General features: G+C 44.7%; 1 protein-coding gene across 1 annotated transcript; it reads left to right on the forward strand.

Annotated features, from left to right (window-relative positions):
* Positions 1–4,060: 4,060 nt before the first annotated feature.
* Positions 4,061–20,830, forward strand: cacybp (calcyclin binding protein). Its single transcript, NM_001011170.1, has 6 exons — positions 4,061–4,170; positions 6,069–6,279; positions 13,021–13,117; positions 16,112–16,211; positions 17,733–17,827; positions 20,205–20,830. Exons 1-6 carry the CDS (start codon positions 4,150–4,152, stop codon positions 20,359–20,361), a joined length of 681 nt encoding a protein of 226 aa, NP_001011170.1. The 5' UTR covers positions 4,061–4,149; the 3' UTR covers positions 20,362–20,830.
* Positions 20,831–21,338: the final 508 nt, after the last annotated feature.

A 21,338-nucleotide genomic window follows, 5' to 3' on the forward strand; every position in this document is an offset into this window, starting at 1 on the left:
CCCCCAAAAAAATCTAAACAGCCTCTTGAATTCTTTAATAGTTGGGCTACAGCATCCCCTTAATCACTGTAGGATGCCTTCTCTAATCCACTTGACTCTCACCCTCGGGAATTTACATTGGATGTTTGCTAGTGAACATGCTCGGTTCTTAACTCTGGTTACCAAACATGCCCTCCAGTCTAGCAGCCAATAAAGAGATGGCAGTACACTGCTAGAGAAGCGTGCATTTTTTTTTTCTCCTCCTTACCTGTTCTGAGCACAGCTTAACCATTACAGTGCTCAATCCAAGGGCTTTTTATCAAAGTAAGTTCTGCCTGTGTAATACTGCATTCTTCATTGAACTTTACAGAGCACATGCACTCTTTGGAGATGTAAATATCAATTAAGGCAGCGTTTTTCAACCGTGACGCGAGATGTTGCCTGGTGTGCCGTAGGCAGGGCCGCAATTTTTACTTTCAAAGGGGGCCCGGCGATGCTACAGTTTTTCTTAGTAGCTCGGGCCCCCTTTAATAAAATCCTGGCCCTGTCATTGGTTGCGCCCCGCGTGTACAGGTGACGTCAGTACGCATGGGGCGCAATGTTATAAAAGGGCCTGTGTGCGGTCGCGTGTAGGCAGAAGTGCAGAGGCGGGGGGAAGATGCTGCTGAAGCCGCCGAAGAGCAGAAGTAAAATGCTGCTGGGCACCAATGTATTAGGGGGGGCCATGGGGCGCACTGACTTATGGGGGCACTGCTGCTGGGCACCAATGTACTAGGGGGGCTGGCTCTTGGCACCAATGTACTAGGGGGGCACTGCTGCTGGGCACCAATGTACTAGGGGGGCACTGCTCTTGGCACCAATGTACTAGGGGGGCACTGCTCTTGGCACCAGTGTACTAGGGGGGCACTGCTGCTGGGCACCAGTGTACTAGGGGGGCACTGCTGCTGGGCAGAGTTAAATTTTTTAACATTTTCTAATGGTGTGTGCCTAGTGATTTTTTTCATGAAACAAGTGTGCCTTTGCCCAAAAAAGGTTGAAAAACACTGAATTAAGGCATGTGAGGGGAAATAGCTGCCAGGTGAAAGCTGCTGTTTTTTGGAAAATGTGCTGGTGAAGGGATATATGCAGTACAAATGGTGGTGGGGAGAGTTGTGCCCAACCTCTATACATGGTGTAGGAAAATGTAGGGTTTAATGGGAGCCAATATAAAGTGTGGGCAAGGAGACACTAGGAGGACTACCAGACTATCCTTTCAGATTGTGAGACCAAAGGATTCCACCAAGGTCAAAGATTACTTGCCTCTGCTTTCACAGTTGGGGGAAATACAGGCAAGGTCACTTTGCTCAACTAAATTGTCCTGTGTGCAAATGTGATGGGCACCTTAGATTAGCTTCACTTTGGAAAGGACTGACATGATAAATTTGTAAAGGGATAAGTGCACCTTACTTCCATTAATAGAGGCTGCTTACAAGAGATTATCTTATGACATTTAAAAGGGGAATTCCACCCAAACTCAACTTAATGTTTTATAAGAACATAATTTCAAGCATCTTTGCAATATTCATCAACTAAAATATGCAGCCTTTTCATGATTCATGTAGTAATATGGTTTTGGAACAGTTACCGAAGCCTGGCCCCTGTTCTGCTGAAAACAAAACCCAGCAGTCAAACTGTCCTCAGCCTGCATCATTCTGACATGATGTCAATAAGGAAAGGAACATCACAGTACAATGTGTTGTGGGTTATGTAGTTTATGCATTCTAAGTTGTGGTGAAGTTTAACATCAGGGTTTTAGTCCCTTCTCCCCTGCCAGGGTTTCAAATGATGCAGGAAACTGTTTTGTAACTGGATTTCTGCCTTCAAGACATCCTGTTAATAAAGGTTACACTACCTTAGTGGTTTTACTGCATTGTGCCCCAGTTATTGGGTTTGCTGATGGCTTCACTCCCAAACTAATCTGTGTGGGCAGCTTTTCTCTCAGGCTTGGAACTTACCATGGGTTTCCATGTGCAGCTATAAGTGCAAGCCAATGAGGTTAAATGTGGGCAGCATAAAGGAAAATTAATACTATATGCTATTAGCAGAAAATAGCATGCAGTGGCCATGGGAAAACTAACACTGCTGACATTGCCTTACCTTATTTGGGATGCACTCATGCACAGTAGAATGTCTTGCCAGGCTTAATATGCTGTGCATCTGTGAACAAATTTATGCAAGGGATGTTTGGTAAAATGCTGGTAGTGCTTAAACAGTTACCTACCCCCCAGGCAGCTGCAGTCCCACCATCCGCTCGGGGAATGGAGCTGTAAGGTGGCCAAACAGGCATATGCACATATGGAGCATTGCTTGCTGAGGCTGAGTAAAACTGGCCAGCTCTATGGCCTTAGCTACTGCTACACTCTAATGACATTCCTATTGTCAACTAAAAACTGACATGTTCTCTTAAAGGAACAGTAACACCAAAAAATGAAAGTGTATAAAAGTAATTACAATATAATGTACTGTTGCCCTGCATTGCTACAACTGGTGTGTTTGCCTCAGAAAGACTACTATAGTTTATATAAGTTAGCTGCTGTGTAGCCATGGGGGCAGCCATTCAAAGGAGAAAAGGCACAGGTTACTTAGCAGATAACAGAACCCCCCATTATATGGGGCTTATCTACTAGTTATCTGCTATGTAACCTGTGCCTTTTCTCCTTTTTCCAGCTTAAATGGCTGCCCCCATGGCTACACAGCAGCTTATTTATATTGTAGCTTTTCTGTAGCAAAAACACCAGTTTTTTGCAGAGCAACAGCACATTATATTTGAATTACTTTAAAACACTTTAATTTTTTGATGTTACTGTTCCTTTAAGGTTTCTGTACTGTGTTTTGCTGGAGGTTCTCAGAAAAAAATCTTGACATCATGAGTCACTCCTGTCTCAAGGGCATATTCTAGAGATACTGTTTGTTGTACACCAAGACAGGTAGTTTCTCATCAAAATAAAAGGTGATATTACAGTATTTCCCTGTTGGTTGAATTAGGGTTTCAGATTAACCTATACAAATCATTTCTAGTTCCATCCAGTGGCATAACTTGGCTGCTCCAGGCCCCCCTGCAAAAAAAAATCTTCTAAAGGGGCCCAGGGAGACCAGTCCCTCCACCACCTCCTGACCCTCTCACATTGCCCCACTCCCACAATATTTTAAGGTAGGAGATGGGCTGGGGAGACTATAGTACTGCAGACCCTGTGGTTCTGGCCCCCTTGCAACCACAGGGTCTGCTGCCATTAGTTTCATCCCATCATTCTCAGCACTGCAACCTATATACTCTAGGTACCCACAAAGACATTTCAAGCCATTCTGACAGGAGTTCTTGCTACAAAACAGATTACTCAAAAATGTCTGGCTGCAATAATCAGTGTTGGACTGGTCCACAAGGATACTAGGAAAACTCCCAGTGGGTCCAGGTGTCAGTGGGCCTTCTTGCTTCTATTTAGCCAATTGCATGGTCATTCCCTATTTCTGTATGGGAAAAAGAGATGGAAGGCTACAGCAAAGAAACTTGTATAATAAATAGGTTAAGCCAGCAGAGGAGCAGTAATCTTTAAAAAAAAGGGGGCCTATAGTCCAAGGTTTTCTGGTGGGCCCCTGGCATCTCAGTCGGACACTTGCAATAATAATAACACCAGACTTCCACAAAGCTTCTATTTACTGCAGAAATCCTCAATTTATCTTAAGTTACCTCCTTATAAAAAGAATTTATAAAGCTAGATGCCGGAGTCATGACTATGACAGGTCACAGATATATGCCAGCATTGCTTTCTCTCTGCTGAACGGGCCAACTACGCAAGAACAGACGGTTGTCGCTCGTAGGCATAGAGCTTTGTCTTACGCAATATAGGTGGGCTGGGCATTGGCTAGGGGAAAGGCTGGGCATTGGCTGGGGGAAAGGCTGAGCATTGGCTAGGGGGAAGGCTGGGCATTGGCTAGAGGAAAGGCTGAGCATTGGCTAGGGGGAAGGCTGGGCATTGGCTAGGGGGAAGGCTGGGGCCGGGAAAGGGGCGTGTTGCTAACGTCACGAGTCGCTGCGGAAGGTTCCAGAGAATCCATGCTGTGAGTAAGGTGTGTGCCTAGTAGTGCCTGGGAGCAAGGTGTGTGCATCGTAGTATCTGTGCGTCTGGTCCAGAAATGGAATCCGTTCTACAGGAGGTGAGAGGGCTCGATGGTCGCACCTAATGAGCAACTGACTTACTGTCCGCAACATGTTAATGAGAGCATTGTTCTGCGTGGCTCTGTGGATGTCACTAAGTTCTGCTTGGCTAAAACGCTGTGTTTATGTATAGTGTTCTCTTGGGGCAGCGATTGGGTTAATCATGGGTAATACGTTTCATAGTACCAGCAGGGCCCCCAGATTTCCTGTTCCTATAAAATAAGGAATAAATAATAGGGGGCACCAGTTACAGTTATGCTTATTTTTCCCATTAGGTTATTAGTTGCAAAAAAATCAGTAGGGTCTCTGGGCACACAGTTATTGATTCTTATGACAAACCCTTGGGGTGGGCGCAGTTTGTTAACTTCTTTCTCCCCCCCCCATCTAAACTCTGCACTATTGGGATAGAATACCCCTCTTTTTCCACATTGGTTAAATAAATAGGTTTTGTACTGAACATTTGTCTTGTCCTTTTCATTAGATAATATATATATATAGATTTTGTTATTTCTTGCTCTTAAAACAGAAAAATTAGAAAATGAAACTGAAGCCACATTCTACTCTCCGATCCCAAGGATCAAATCAAATAACCAGCAGCCCACTGAGAAGATTCTGTATAAACAAACCCCTCCTGTCCCCCAGAAACAGCCTGTTATTTTTTTGGATAAAAAGCAGCTCATTATACAAAGGCTCCTCGGTGGACTGCTGGTTTGTTTGGAATTGATTCTTAGAATCAGAAAGTAAAATGTGGCTTTATTGTAATTTTAAAAGTTTTGCCTAACTGAAAGGCAAAATGTTTTGCACAAGTCCTATTTATTGCAGCAATGTTGATAAAGGGGGTATACTGTACCTTTAACACTTTTTGTTTTGTGAATTGCTCACATGAAAATTGCATGAAATGTGCCAAGCTGCTGCTCAATTTGTTCATGTTGTGGGGCTTGAAAAAATGATTAGGGCTGCACAAGCCTGTATTTGTTTGTATATATGCTGCTGTGCCACCTTATCACATAGAACAGATTAGTTTTAATGCCTTCTTTGGCTGAATTTTATTGCAGTTTGTAGTGTATTGACGATGTAGGAAAGATCTTAAGTCTGGCAAATATAAATGTATCTGTGCCTTTCCTGTCTTCCCTCTGCTTTGCAGTCTTACGGATATAAAAGTGAAAGCAAAACTAAAGGTGGCCATACACGTGGCGATCTGACGATGTTTCGTACGACCATCGGTCGCACGAAACATCGTAAGATCCGCCACACACCATTCAGGGCTGAATCGGCAGGTAAGGAGGTAGAAACAATAGGATTTCTACCTCCTTCTGCCGATTCAGCTCTGAAGGGAGAATTTTGGTCAGGCGCCTTCTATGGCGATATCGGTCGACTCGCCGACATGCCATACACGCACCGATTATCGTACGAAACGAGGTTTCGTACGATAATATCGGTGCGTGTATGGCCACCTTAATGGAAACTGTTGTAAACTTTTCTCTTACCTACAGCAACCATTTAAGCAAATGTATCTGAAATTAAGCTCATTTAAGGAGTCCATGTCACCAACACTATGGGATATTTTTATTTATATAGCACTACTTTTGCATGCAGCATTGTACAGCAGAACAATACATAAATAGAACAAATGTGTCATTTATAAATACATAGTAAAGGTTTATTAAAGATTAAGTGCAAGCAGAAGGGGGTCCCTGTCCTGTAGAGCTTACAATCTAAGTGTACGTGCCATATCCCCAAGACTGATATAGGTATGACTGTTTTATTTTCCCAGAGCATGTTGGCTCTTGTTGATTACTGGCATTTTGATGTTTTCCCAATATTCTTAATTAAGTAATAAGACTGTATGCTGTCTATTTATAACGCTATGTATTAACCAAAGCAATTTATTATTCAGCTTCAGAAAGACTTGGAAGAGGTGAAACAGCTGCTTGAGAAAGCCACAAGGAAACGTGTGCGGGATGTGTTATTTGTTGAGCAGCGTAAGCTGGAGACAGAAATATCTACCAAACAGCAGCAACAAGCAGGGGAATCTATGGAAACCCAAAAACCATCAGCAATTGTTCCTCCAATGACAAGCACGTACACAGTCAAAATAAACAACTATGGTGAGAAAAGAGCTGATCTGAAAGAAATAACACATTTTTTGTAGGGCTAATAGATATGTGACACTGTTTAAGGCCTTTAAGAAAAACATTTCCCCAATACTACTTCTTTTACTTACAATCTGGCATTTAAAAAAAAAAAATCACTGGGGCTGTCAGGTTGTTTGGGATGCCCCCCCCAGTTATTGTAGTTGCTAGACACCTATGCCACCGTCTTGTTTTTTGTGTTTCAGGCATCCCTTGTAATATTGAAGCTAGGCTCATGTATGTATGTATGTATGTATGTATGTATAACTTTATTTATAAAGCGCCACAAGGGTATGAAGTATCTTTTTTTGATTAAATTTTCCTGGTGTGCATCAGCATTTTTTACACATTTACATTGTTTATCTGATTTGCACCCAGGTTGTAATCCACAGGGAATAAGTGCTGTGTGGTATGAGACACAGTAGGAAGGAGGTCCTTGCCCCGTAGAGCTTACATGTGCAGTACAGAAATTGGGAAAAGTTCTGTACTGCATATGCACAGGTTTGGGCTCTTCTAACACAGTTGCCACCCCCATCCAGTATCATAACACACAAGACTATTTTCTCTTATGTCATTGATATATAATATTTTCTCTTACAGGTGTCTGTGGGACACAGGGACCATGGGTATAGTATCTACCAGCAGGAGGCAGGACACTAGAGAGGAAGAAGAGGAAGAAGCCCCTCCTCCCTGGTACTATACCCCCCTTCACTTCCTTAGCAAGCCAGTTTTTTCTAGTGTCCTCAGGAGACAGGATCTTCACAGCTCCATTCTGATTTCTACGGCCAGAATCTGGCACCAGGGGTTGTCCTATAGGGACTTTCTAGAGTTCCCTCCACAGGCTTCCCCCTACGTGGGATCCAGGTACCGGGGCTAGTAAGACTCCTACGGAGCGAGCCACACAGACATCCCTGCCTAACCTTAGTGCAGAAGCTGTCCGGTCCTGTTGCTCCAGTGCCCCAGCGTTCCAGTCCCAGGTCAGTCTATCAGCTCCTAGCCTGCCTCTCCAGCCTGCCCTGTCTGCCAGCAGCACTTCTTCTTTTTCTCCAGGTGCTCTCCGGCTCCCTCGCCTCCCAGCGCCATGCGTTCCAGCGCCATGCGTTCCAGCGCCATGCGTTCCACCTCCATGCGTTCCACCTTCTTCATGCGTTCCAGTGACGTCACGGCGCCATTTTGTGTGCGCCTTTACTTCGCGCGCTCCGGCTTCGCGCCATTCTCTCCAGCTCTCCATCCTGATCGGCTGCTCTCTCACGCTGCTCCAAGGGACCTCTTCCAGACAAGGACGGTATTGCTGGCAGGAGGGGGGGCACTTCTGGGGAGAACTCAGGAAAGGCAGGGCAGGGCTGGTACGGCAGCGGGGGGTTTTTCTGAAGGGCTTAACCCCTTCTGGGCTGTTTTTTTTGTCTGCGTAACTGCTGGGCACTGTGAGATTACCTTTCCGGCTGGGAAGGTTTATAGAGATATATTAATAATTATTATTATCATTATTCTCTGTCAAAAAAAAAAAAAAAAAAAAAGGGTGAACTTTCAACCCCTTTTTCTCTGCATTCATTGCCTATTGCATTAAAGTCTTCCTATCTTTTTTGCTTAATTCCTGCTGACTGTTTTGATAAGAACTGCACTGTATTGCTGTTGTTGTTTCTGTCATGGCAGAGGGCATTCCAGAGGGCCCCTTTTCCAGGGGGGCTTCCAGTTCATCAAAAGTGAAATATTTAGCATGCGCTAGGTGCTGCAAACGTCTCCCATCTGGCAGAAAGGAACCTCTTTGTTCCTCATGCTCCAAGCTTCCGGCTGAGACTCCATCCCAGGCCCCGGTTGTGCCTCTTCCCCCCTCTACAGATATAGCAGGGGAGGACCCTACTCCCGTACCGGCTTTGGATGCTCAAGCGCAGGCCTCTTCCTCCAACCAGGAACCGCCTCCGTGGGCGGCCCAACTTTCCTCAGGTATTCCCAAGTTAGCTGCCTGTCTTGACAAACTACTAGACAGACTAGATAGGGAGGATCCGCAGCCCACCAGGTCTCTTAAGCGACAAGCGCTACTTCGGCTGGAAGATTACAGTGATTCCGAGTCACTACACGCCTCAGCCAATTGGGATGATAATTCCCTAAGTGAAGGAGAAATTTCATCTGACGGGCCGGATGATCCGGACGATACAACCAAGTCCTCGTCCGAGGCCATTGATGATCTTATCGCGTCAGTCATTTCTTGTCTTGACCTCAAGACTACAGAGTCTGCTGAGGCCTCCTCCTCCTCCTCTCTTTTCAAGCGTCAGAAGAGGACCTCCACCGTTTTTCCTTCCCACGATCAGCTGGATTCTCTCATCCAGTCAGAGTGGGACCACCCTGAAAGGCGTTTTCAGACCTCTCGGCGTTTTCAACGCTGTTATCCATTCCCACAGGAGACTTTGGAAAAATGGACTACTCCTCCCTCCATGGACGCTCCGGTATCCCGTCTGTCCAAAAACACGGCTCTCCCTGTTCCGGATTCCTCCTCCTTTAAGGATCCTATGGACAAAAAGATGGAGGGGTTCCTTAGAGCCACGTTCTCTTCCGCCGGGGAGAGCCTGCGCCCGGCTCTGGCATCCGCCTGGGTTTCCCGGGCGATCCAAACCTGGTCCAGTTCTCTCCTTGAAGGCATCTCCTCGGGCTCTTCCAGACAGGAACTAGCCCTCCTAGCATCCAAGATCCGCGACGCTAACGAATTTCTCTGTGAAGCTTCTCTGGACTCTGCACAGGCCATCAGCCGCACCTCTGCGCTTGCCGTAGCGGCGCGCCGCTCGTTGTGGCTCAAACTTTGGTCCGCCGACATGTCCTCCAAAAAATCTCTCACCACTCTTCCCTTTAAGGGCAAACTTCTTTTCGGGCCAGAACTCGACAAGATAATCAGCCAGGCTACTGGAGGAAAGAGCACCTTCCTCCCACAGCCCAGGAACCGTCCTTCCTTTCGCAGGGGTCGCTTCTTTCGCTCCAAGGGGTCCAAGTTCTCCTCCCACAGGGATTCCACATCCTCGGGAGATAGGTTCCACAATCCTTCAGGAAAGCCCAAGTTTCAGACCCGTTCCAGGTACTCCTGGCAGGGCAGACGCCCTCAAGCCAAGCCTGCTGACAAACCCTCCGCATGACTACCCCCAGGCAGGAAGTCCCCCTCCAGTAGGAGGCAGACTTCGTTTTTTCCACGAGGCCTGGCTCCGTCTCACCTCCGACCCATGGGTACACAGGGTCGTCTCTTCAGGCTATCGCCTCGAGTTTCTCTCCAACCCGCCAAGCAGGTTCTTTCTGTCCCGACTGTCTCAAGATCCTCTCAGACAGTCCGCCTTCCTCTCCATCGTCCAAGACCTCTTGGACGAGAGAGTTATCACTCCGGTCCCTCCGGGGGAGAGGTTCCGGGGATTCTACTCCAACCTCTTTCTCGTTCCAAAGCGAGACGGTTCCTTTCGGCCCATTCTAGACCTCAAGAAACTCAACACCCACCTTCGTTTCTCTCGCTTCAAAATGGAATCGCTCAGGTCGGTGATTGCAGCCATGGGCCACAACGAGTACCTCGTGGCCTTGGACATAAAGGACGCCTACCTCCATGTCCCCATTTTCCCTCCCCACTGGAAATACTTAAGATTTGCCGTCCAAAACCTCCACTTTCAGTTCACAGCCCTCCCTTTCGGGCTCACTTCAGCGCCACGCATCTTCACCAAGATCATGGCGGCGGCGGCGGCCTCCCTCAGGTCACAGGGGGTTTCTATTACCCCTTATCTGGACGACCTTCTCCTCAAGGCGCCATCTCCCTCCACAGCGACATCCCAGCTAGAACTGGTCACCTCAACCCTAACTTCTCTGGGTTGGAAGATCAACCTGGAAAAGTCACGACTCACTCCTTCCCGTCGGATGCCCTTCCTGGGCATGATATTCGACACGGCTCAACAGAGAGTGTTCCTTCCTCCGGAAAAGACCGCCAAAATCCAGAACCTGATCAGCCGTCTGATCCAATCTCCATCCCCGTCCATCCGGTTTGCGATGCAGGTGCTAGGATCCATGGTGTCCTCCATAGAGGCGGTGCCCTTCGCTCAGTTCCACCTGCGCGACCTCCAGTGGAACATTCTGGATCAGTGGACCCGCACCAGCCTGTCCCAACGATTCCGTATTCTTCCCAAGACTCAGGCCTCCCTGGCATGGTGGCTCAACTCTTCCCACCTGGCCAAAGGACGTTCTCTGCAGGAACCACTCTGGCGCCTCCTGACCACGGACGCCAGTCTCAAGGGCTGGGGAGCAGTTCTGGGCCACCTTTCAGCCCAGGGGACCTGGTCGAAGACCGAAGCCCTTCTCCCCATCAACATTCTGGAGATCAGGGCAGTCCGCCTTGCGCTTCTACACTGGCAGCACCTCCTCAGGGGCCAAGCCATCAAGGTGCAGTCCGACAACGCAACCACTGTCGCCTATCTGAATCACCAGGGCGGAACCCGAAGTCGCCAGGCTCTCAAGGAGGTCAGTCTTATCCTGACCTGGGCAGAAACCCAGGAGTCCCGATTGACAGCTGTCTACATCCCCGGACTCGACAATTGGCAGGCCGACTACCTAAGTCGTCAACAACTCGATCCAGGAGAGTGGGCCCTCAGCCCAAGGATTTTCCAGGACATCGTTGCACGATGGGGTCTCCCAACCGTGGACCTCATGGCCTCTCGCCTGAACCGACAGGTTCCCCTATTCATGGCCAGGTGCAGAGACCCCCTAGCCTTAGCAGCAGACGCTCCCACGGCCAGCTGGGACTTTCCCCTGGCGTACATCTTCCCTCCCCTCCCCCTCCTGCCCAGAGTCATCCGGAAAATCAAGGCCGGGTCCGGCCCAGTGATCCTAGTGGCCCCCTTCTGGCCCAAAAGGGCCTGGTTCTCCGATCTGGTCCATCTCAGCAGAGCAGATCCCTGGCGCCTCCCCCTGGACTCCGACCTTCTGACGCAAGGCCCAATCCGCCACCCGGACCCAGCCTTCCTCAGTTTGACGGCCTGGCTATTGAAACCCTAATTCTCCAGCGCAAGGGGTTCTCCTTGGTCATCCGCACCATGATGGCTGCCCGGAGGCCAATCTCCTCCAAGACCTACCACCGCGTTTGGAAGACTTTCAAAGATTGGTGTGACAATGCTGGTCACCCCTTTCGGGCCTTCTCCCTCCCCCGACTTTTGTCCTTTCTCCAGTCGGGACTTTCCAAGGGTCTCTCCCTGGGATCCCTCAAGTCTCAGATATCGGCTCTATCGGTCCTCTTCCAGCGTCGTCTGGCTACCATTCCGGACATAGCCACCTTCCTACAGGGGGTCTCGAGGCTCCACCCTCCCTTCCGTGATCCCGTTCCCCCCTGGGACCTCAACCTGGTCCTTACTGTCCTGCAGGGCCCTCCCTTTGAGCCCCTGGGCAGCATTCCCCTGATGTGGCTTACCTGGAAGACGGTTTTTCTGCTGGCCATCTCCTCGGCACGCAGAGTGTCTGAGATCTCGGCCTTATCTCACCTTCAGCCTTACCTCACCTTCAGCCTTACCTCGTTTTCCACTCGGACCGAGCAGTCCTTAGAACCGTGCCTTCCTTCGTGCCTAAGGTTGGTACCTCCTTTCACATCAACCAGGACATCACCATTCCGTCCTTCTGCCCTCAGCCATCCTCCCCCAGGGAAGTGGCCTTGCACGCGCTAGATCCGGTCCGGGCACTCAAATTCTACCTCCACCGAACTCAGGACATTCGCCAGTCCTCATCCCTCTTTATCTTGCCAACCGGCTCACAGAAGGGTTCTCCGGCCTCCAAGGCCACCCTGTTGTTGGATCAAAGAGGCCATTCGCAGAGCATACATCGCCAAGGGTAGACCTCCACCTCTCCACATTAGAGCTCACTCCACTCGGGGAATCAGCACCTCCTAGGCCTTTAGGAACAGGGCCTCAGCCGAACAAGTCTGCAAGGCCGCTACATGGGCCTCTATCCATTCCTTTACCAAATCTTACAGATTTGAGGTCTTTGCGGCATCTGACGCTCATTTCGGGAGAAAGGTACTGCAAGCCGCAGTTGCCTGAACTCGCTTCTCCCACCCTTCTTTAATGGGACAGCTTTGGTATGTCCCCATGGTCCCTGTGTCCCACAGACACCTGTAAGAGAAAAGGAGATTTTGTGATAACTCACCGTTAAATCCTTTTCTCTTAGGACGTCTGTGGGACACAGGGCTTCCCCCCCGGAAGCGGTCCTTCTGGAAAGGTTTTTCTGCTTACCTTATGACTAAGTTTGAAGTTATTCTGTTATCTGTTAATCTGTTATATGTTTGACAAAACTGGCTTGCTAAGGAAGTGAAGGGGGGTATAGTACCAGGGAGGAGGGGCTTCTTCCTCTTCTTCCTCTCTAGTGTCCTGCCTCCTGCTGGTAGATACTATACCCATGGTCCCTGTGTCCCACAGACGTCCTAAGAGAAAAGGATTTAACGGTGAGTTATCACAAAATCTCCTTTTCAATTGCCTGTGCCCAGTGAGCCATCTGTCTATCTTGAAACCAACAAGTCAATTTTGGTAACAGAAAAAATGTAGCCCTTAGCCTGTTCAGTGTTCTATAGTTGAATGGATCATGTGATCATAAGTTAAATAAAAATTTGCCCTCAAGAATCTGCCCAATATCTGTTATACTGTGACAACACACTATATGAGGTTGGTGTTACTAAACACAAAATTGTTAATTATTGTGTCTTACCTTTTCTTTCTGCAGGGTGGGATCAATCTGAAAAGTTTGTTAAAATCTATATTACTCTAAATGGAGTGCAGAATATTCCTGCTGCTAATGTGCAAGTTCATTTCTCAGAAAGGTAGGCAGATATGCTTGTGTTATAGCTGAAACTCCCTGGTTTATAACATGTACCTTTAATTGATTGTAGGTTAACTTTGATTTGTGTGCAGAGTAGTATTGTAATTGATTAAATTTGACTGTGCTAATCACTTGGTTATAGGGTTGCAAGGAGAAAAGTATGAGCCATGTCCACACAAGGGGGGAGATTTATTAAGACACGAACATTCTGAGCGTATTTCCACCGATTTTTTTTGCGCATGCGCGACTTTTTCGTACGCCCGGATAACTTTTTCGTACGATTGCGCGAAAAATTCGGGAAGGTTCTGCCGCTGTTTACAATCGCTTGGTACAAAAATTTAGTGACTTTCGGATTGCCAATACGATATTATCGTGACTTATACGTTTTTTTCGTAAGCATTTTCATGATATTTGCGATCTTCAGAAATTATTGTATCCAATCTGAATTTTTCCTATTCGGGATTCGAACTTGTGTTTTAATGAACACGGCCCCTTAGAGATTGTATAAAGTTGAATGTTCTAGAGCACTACAATTAGAAATTTTTAGACTTTTGTTTATAGATTAGACAGTACCCCCCTTATAAATAAGCATGTTCCTCTAGTAAGCAAATGTATCATTTAGTTCAAGCCAGTCCATTTCACTGACCCCAGGCAGCAGCTTTCTCCATGAAACGAGGAACCATCAAACTTCAGGTTCTGCAATGTGCAAGAGAGCTATTCTTATGGCTGTTAGAGCCCCATACACAAAGGGACTTGCACCTAGTAGTAAGTACAGGGCTTTTTATCTGTTCAGTTCTGGATTAAGGTGGCCATACATGAAGCAACTATGATCTTTCCTGCGACCATTGGTTCATTCGTACCATTTATACCCTCCACAGGGCTGAATCATCAGATGTGGAGATAGAAGCAAAGGAATTCTACCCCTAACAATTCAACCCTAAACTCCGCTTTTGCTAGGGCACCTGATCAAAATCTGTTGTCCCACCTGATCGATAAGAACTTTTGCAATATTGGTCGCCTCTTCAATCCACCATACACGTACCAAATATCATACAAAAATTGGTGCATGTATGGCCAGATTGAAGCAAAAGCGAGGCCCATAAAAAGTGCCATGAAATAGAAATACCTGTCTGTATTAGATTCTGAGACCAAAACAGTTACATATTTGGGTTTTAGTCACAAAGTTTGTGTGGGCCTAGTGCCCCCTCCATTTTTAGTGAGCATGTATGTGTCATATCCCTGTTTCATGAAATCCGTCTTATCTATAAATGCAAATGGAAACTGGAGGAAGAAGGGCCATGTTCATGCAGAGTGCATTTTTTCTCCACAGGATTGGAAAGAAAAAGAATACAGGTCCTTTTCAAAAAATTAGCATATTGTGATAAAGTTCATTATTTTCTGTAATGTACTGATAAACATTAGACTTTCATATATTTTAGATTCATTACACACAACTGAAGTAGTTCAAGCCTTTTCTTGTTTTAATATTGATGATTGTGGCATACAGCTCATGAAAACCCCAAATTCCTATCTCAAAAAATTAGCATATCATGAAAAGGTTCTCTAAATGAGCTATTAACCTAATCATCTGAATCAACTAATTAACTCTAAAAACCTGCAAAAGATTCCTGAGGCTTTTAAAAACTCCCAGCCTGGTTCATTACTCAAAACCGCAATCATGGGTAAGACTGCCGACCTGACTGCTGTCCAGAAGGCCATCATTGACACCCTCAAGCAAGAGGGTAAGACACAGAAAGAAATTTCTGAACAAATAGGCTGTTCCCAGAGTGCTGTATCAAGGCACCTCAGTGGGAAGTCTGTGGGAAGGAAAAAGTGTGGCAGAAAATGCTGCACAACGAGAAGAGGTGACTGGGCCCTGAGGAAGATTGTGGAGAAGGACCGATTCCTGACCTTGGGGGACCTGCGGAAGCAGTGGACTGAGTCTGGAGTAGAAACATCCAGAGCCACCGTGTACAGGCGCGTGCAGGAAATGGGCTACAGGTGCCGCATTCCCCAGGTCAAGCCACTTTTGAACCAGAAACAGCGGCAGAAGCGCCTGACCTGGGCTACAGAGAAGCAGCACTGGACTGTTGCTCAGTGGTCCAAAGTATGTCATTCGGAAATCAAGGTGCCAGAGTCTGGAGGAAGACTGGGGAGAGGGAAATGCCAAAATGCCTGAAGTCCGGTGTCAAGTACCCACAGTCAGTGATGGTCTGGGGTGCCATGTCAGCTGCTGGTGTTGGTCCACTGTGTTTTATCAAGGGCAGGGTCAATGCAGCTAGCTATCAGGAGATTTTGGAGCACTTCATGCTTCCATCTGCTGAAAAGCTTTATGGAGATGAAGATTTCATTTTTCAGCATGACCTGGCACCTGCTCACAGTGCCAAAACCACTGGTAAATGGTTTACTGACCATGGTATTACTGTGCTCAATTGGCCTGCCAACTCTCCTGACCTGAACCCCATAGAGAATCTGTGGGATATTGTGAAGAGAAAGTTGAGAGACACAAGAGCCAACACTCTGGATGAGCTTAAGGCCGCTATTGAAGCATCCTGGGCCTCCATAACACCTGAGCAGTGCCACAGGCTGATTGCCTCCATGCCACGCCACATTGAAGCAGTCATTTCTGCAAAAGGATTCCCGACCAAGTATTGAGTGCATAACTGAACATAATTATTTGAAGGTTGACTTTTTTTGTATTAAAAACACTTTTTTTTTATTGGGCGGATGAAATATGCTAATTTTTTGAGATAGGAATTTTGGGTTTTCATGAGCTGTATGCCACAATCATCAATATTAAAACAAGAAAAGGCTTGAACTACTTCAGTTGTGTGTAATGAATCTAAAATATATGAAAGTCTAATGTTTATCAGTACATTACAGAAAATAATGAACTTTATCACAATATGCTAATTTTTTGAAAAGGACCTGTATATGGTAGATACAGCTCTGCTCCCAAAGCAGAGTTAACTGATGCCAATCTCTTATTTTGCAGGTCATTTGAATTGTTAGTGAAGGATCTTGATGGAAAAAATCACACCATGACTGTGAACAATTTACTAAAGCCAATTTCTCCAGAGGGTAGCACAAAGAAAGTAAGTCTTTCACAGCTGTACTTGCACTGTAAATATTATGCTCTTAAATGCATGCGTATATGAAATTTTGAGACAATTATAAATGCCAGAAACAAAATTACAAATTCCATGATGCCTTGAAATAAGAGGGCTTATTTACAAGAAGGAAGGCAGGGTGCAATGTACAGTGTTTTTAGCACTTTGCACCATCTGTACTGTTCACTTTTTAATCCCTGCATTCTTCACACCTCAGGCTCAGACTGTAATCACCCGCATTGTTCACCTGTTCACACCTGTAGGAGCAGTGCCAGCATTGTGTCACTGTATGTTGCCTGTGTGTCCCATACTCTGTCTAATTTATGCTGTGTGTGCGCCACACACACAGGCAGCATAGGGCAGGCAGAATATGGCACACAGGCAGTACTCTGCCTGCCCTATGCTGCATGCATGTGCCATACTCTGCCTGCCCTATGCTGAATGTGCATGCCATACTCTGCCTGCCCCATGCTGCCTGTGAGTGGTGAACCTGGCAGGGGTTTGTTCTGAAAGTTTATTAGCGTTTGATAATAATTATATGCCGGGGGGTGCTGTGCTATCCACACGGGAGGAGGAGGCATATGGATTTAAGTGTGTTACTTAATATAACATTACATAATTATTTCACATATGAATAAAGGGTAATATCCCTACAGTGAGCACCAACCATTTGGGTTTTTGCTGTGCTACTACCATTAATGTGGGTATGGTCTTGATAACATGGGTGTGGTTTAAAAAGGGGGAGTGGTCAAAACTGGCTTCCATTATCTGTACCACAGACCTTGGACAGCACTGCCTTATAACATCATATGTTAAAATAAATAGGTCTCCATGAATTAATTAATTAGTTATATTAACACTTGTTTGTAAACAGTGCCTTTCCCATTAAAAGTAAAAAGGATGGTGCTCTTGGGTAGGTAATGGAGAATGTTACTACCTCCACTTCATCAGTGGGCTGTGGCCATAGGCTAGGCTATGGTGTAGAAGTTGGTTTTGACCCCTATCTATTTTTTACTATTTCACACCCACACATGGGATGGTTAATGCCCTCATTATCTGCTTAAGTATGGGTGCCCTATTATTTATATTGGCTGTTTCAAGGTTAGGTATTGAGAGGAGACCTAATTAATGACAGAATAGATTTGTCATCCAGAAACTAGGCTTATCACTAACTAAAAAGGTACATTTTCAAAAAAAAGCTTTTAAAATAGCCCCTTTGTGGATTTTCATTGGTATGGCCTGAGCACTTTTGTAGACCCATCAGGCCAACATCTGATCTGGTGCATTGAAGCATATCACCAAGTATATACAAGTTTGTGGCTCATATGAAAGTGTGTGTTGTAGTCTCCTGTAATCAGTTTTAATCCCAAACACATCTTGTGGGCATACAGAAGCTGCAAAATGAGTCCCTACATAATGCCTTGCAGTGCAGTAATCTCATTGGATGCAAAATATGTTCTGAATACATTCAAAAAATTCCTACTGTTTAATATTCTTCTCATATAGGTGAAGACAGACACAGTGCTGATAATGTGCAGAAAGAAATCTGAGAATAAATGGGAATTCCTAACACAAGTCGAGAAACAAACAAAGGAAAGAGAGTAAGTATCTTTACGATTCTTGGATCGTTTACAGATAAATTCAGTTTTTATCACGTGTTCATGCTGGAAGCTAATTTCCTTCAACTAGCACTCCTCAAATGATGGTACCTCCGACGACTCTGTTTTTAATATACTCATGTTCTTTCAATCAGCATGGAAAATACATAACATATAAGGCATTTTCATCTCTGTGAAAGGTCAGCAATTAAAGCTATATGAAAATGGTGTCTGCTTTTGGGAACAAACCAAAGAACTACTGGCTAGGAAGCTGCCTCACTATCCTATTGGCCATCCAAGCTTGTCACTGCCAACATAATTGAGGTTGCTGTTCAAGTTTAGGTATAAATCTATAAAGCTGGCTATACATGCACCAAAATAATTTTAAGAAACATAAGGGCTGACTAAGGTGCGTTAAAACGAGCGCTATTTATAGCATGCGTTAAAAATTTTGTCGCGTCTTAACGCATGATTCACTAAAAGGATACTTGCGTTAATTTAGACGTGATGCTGTTTGCGTTAAGTCACGAAGACTATTTTTGTGCGGTATTTGACGCAACACGCACAAATTGTCATCGTGCGAAAAAACGCTAGCCATACACGCCATTACTTTCGTAAAACTACTTTTTAGAAAATGACCATTTCCCTGCAAACTGGAGGCTGCATCACTCTAGGGCCAACACATAATTACCGCCTGCCCCAAGTAGGTGTTAATTTTCCCATAGACTAATGCGATATTTAGCGCGTCTAAGGGGCACATTTACAAAAGCATGAACGCTCGGAGCGTTCATTCAAACGCTCCGAGCATATTTTTGCCGAATTTTTCGGGCGTCCGCACAACTTTTTCGTACGCTTGCGCGAAATAAACAGGCTTTACCGCTGTTTACAATGGTTCGGTGCGTAAATTTTGTGACTTTCGGATCGCCAATACGATATTATCGTGACTAAATTTTCATTTCCAATCCAAATTTTTCCCATTCGGGATTCGAATTTGTGGATTAGTAAATCTGCCCCTAAGGGGCTGATTTACTAACCCACGAATCCGACCCGAATTGGAAAAGTTCCGACTTGAAAACGAACATTTTGCGACTTTTTCGTATGTTTTGCGATTTTTTCGGATTCTGTACGAATTTTTCGTTACCAATACGATTTTTGCGTAAAAACGCGAGTTTTTCGTATCCATTACGAAAGTTGCGTAAAAAGTTGCGCATTTTTCGTAGCGTTAAAACTTACGTGGAAAGTTGCGCATTTTTCGTAGCGTTAAAACTTAACGCTACGAAAAATGCGCAACTTTTCGCGTAAGTTTTAACGCTACGAAAAATGCGCAACTTTTTACGCAACTTTCGTAATGGATAGGAAAACTCGCGTTTTTACGCAAAAATCGTATTGGTAACGAAAAATTCGTAAAGAATCCGAAAAAATCGCAAAACATACAAAAAAATCGCAAAATACCGATCATTACGAAAAAAACGCAATCGGACTCCATTCGACCCGTTCGTGGGTAAGTAAATCAGCCCCTAAGTGTTTGTGAATCATGCATTAGTATTATTTCTGCGCGCTAATTAATGCAATGCGGTAAAATTAACGCGTTTGGTTGTGCACTATTTAACGCACGCGATATGCAACTTAACGCATGCGATAATGCGCGTTTTTTTGACCGTCAATTTTAACGCAAAAAACCATCCAATAAGCGTTATCGCACTTTAGTAAATCAACCCTATAGTTTCATACAATTTTTGGACTGTGTGTGGTTGGACAGGTTAGAAAATTTCAGGCAGATAATATCTGCGCATGTATTATGTGCATTTGCAGGAAGTCACTTTTGCACGATTTGTGTCTGCCAACTATTTCATGTGCAGAACATCCTCCGATTTGTTATTTTTAGGACTTTATCCTACAATTTCATACTGAATATTAGTTTTTGATAGTTGCATTTAAGCGTATGATCAATATCATTCGGCAGTAGAAGACTAAAATCTGAATGTAGCTTTTTATTTTATTTATTAAAGAAACTACAAACATTCCTTAAACCTAAAGTTTAAACAAAACACAAAAAATTAAAACAGTAATGTTATAATAGCTCAGCTGGACTTCACACTAGTGAAACAACTATGCACAGACGTACTGTATTATGACTTATCTGTGAAATAGGATATTGTAACATACTGTATTTTTTTCCATTACAATTTTTTTTCTGACTCCAAAACCAGTTACCCAAATTTGCTTCCAACTCCACAGCTCTGATTTTTATTGTACAATGGATCTAAGTTATTTTGAAGATTATTTTGATCACTTATTTTTTATATTTGGTGTTCATTGTCATGTTTTTGTATTTTAAGTTCAGTGTAACATAATTTAAATCTTTTTTTTTTTTTTTTAGGAAACCAGCACTAGACACAGATGGAGACCCAAGTGCAGGATTAATGAATGTCTTAAAGAAGATATATGATGATGGAGATGATGACATGAAGAGAACACTTAATAAAGCTTGGGTAGAATCACGAGAAAAACAAATGAAAGGCGATCCTGAATTCTGAACATAGACTTCTCAGTGCTTACGCCTTAAATGATGCCTACGTCCAGGAACAGTCCTCGTTTTAATGCCTGGAGAAATTATCTCTTCTTACAAGTCTATTGTTTACAATTCGCTTTCCTGACATGGAATTCGCTGCTGTTGCATTTCATGCCAATTAAGATTAGAAACTGCATGGTTCATATGCCTGAAACATTCATTTGTATACCTCTATCTTCCTTTCCTAGTAAAAGTTTTGAATGTCTGTCCTTCTGTCTTTAACACTTAACAGGCATATGCGTAGGGAATATGTATACATCTCTCATAAGAGGCTGCTTACAGCTACAGGTGTATTTATGCACCAGGGACGCCGCTCACTTTGCATGAACTTATATGCAGAGTAAATTTGGCCTCAGCCTGCTGTCATTGAAAGGTTAAATGTGAAAATCTGTTAAAATATCAGGTTACAAATTGTTTATTAAAGAGACCCATTTCAAACAGGTGTGCGGGTCTTTGTTTTACAAACTAATGTACCTTACTTGTACACTGTATAGCTTTTCTAGATCAGACAAAGAAAATTAGTGGTGCACTAGTACATACCATTAAGAATGAAAGAAAGCATCAAGAATGTTTATGGGAATCCCTACCCCTACATCCCCAAAAGTGTTGAGCTTTAAAACATTAGAAATCGTGAAAGGACAAATAAGGTTAAACTTAAAAACATTAAAAAAAAAAAACTAGATATAACTATATAAGTTTAAGAGGCAGAACTCTCACCACTTAAATGATTTGTAAGTTTCAGAAGTGCTCAAAGAAGCAAAGTTTACATCAATTCATTTTTTGGCTTTAGATCCCCTCTAGGGAGGATAGACCATACAATTCTGCCCCATACTTTCCCACTGCCACTGTTTAGTTTCCATCTTTATGTGCCATTCACCAATCTTAAGGGAGAATGACTTGTGATAAATTCAACAAATTACAATATTAAAATGTTAAAAATTC

The sequence above is a fragment of the Xenopus tropicalis genome, chromosome 4 (genome assembly GCF_000004195.4).
Source record: "Xenopus tropicalis strain Nigerian chromosome 4, UCB_Xtro_10.0, whole genome shotgun sequence".
NCBI lineage: Eukaryota > Metazoa > Chordata > Amphibia > Anura > Pipidae > Xenopus > Xenopus tropicalis.

Coding starts and splice junctions, on each gene's coding strand:
- cacybp (NM_001011170.1), top strand. CDS start 4,150: ATGGAATCCGTTCTACAGGAG. Junction 13,118..16,111: donor CAAGTTCATTTCTCAGAAAG/GTAGGCAGATAT, acceptor CTTATTTTGCAG/GTCATTTGAATTGTTAGTGA. Junction 16,212..17,732: donor CAGAGGGTAGCACAAAGAAA/GTAAGTCTTTCA, acceptor CTTCTCATATAG/GTGAAGACAGACACAGTGCT.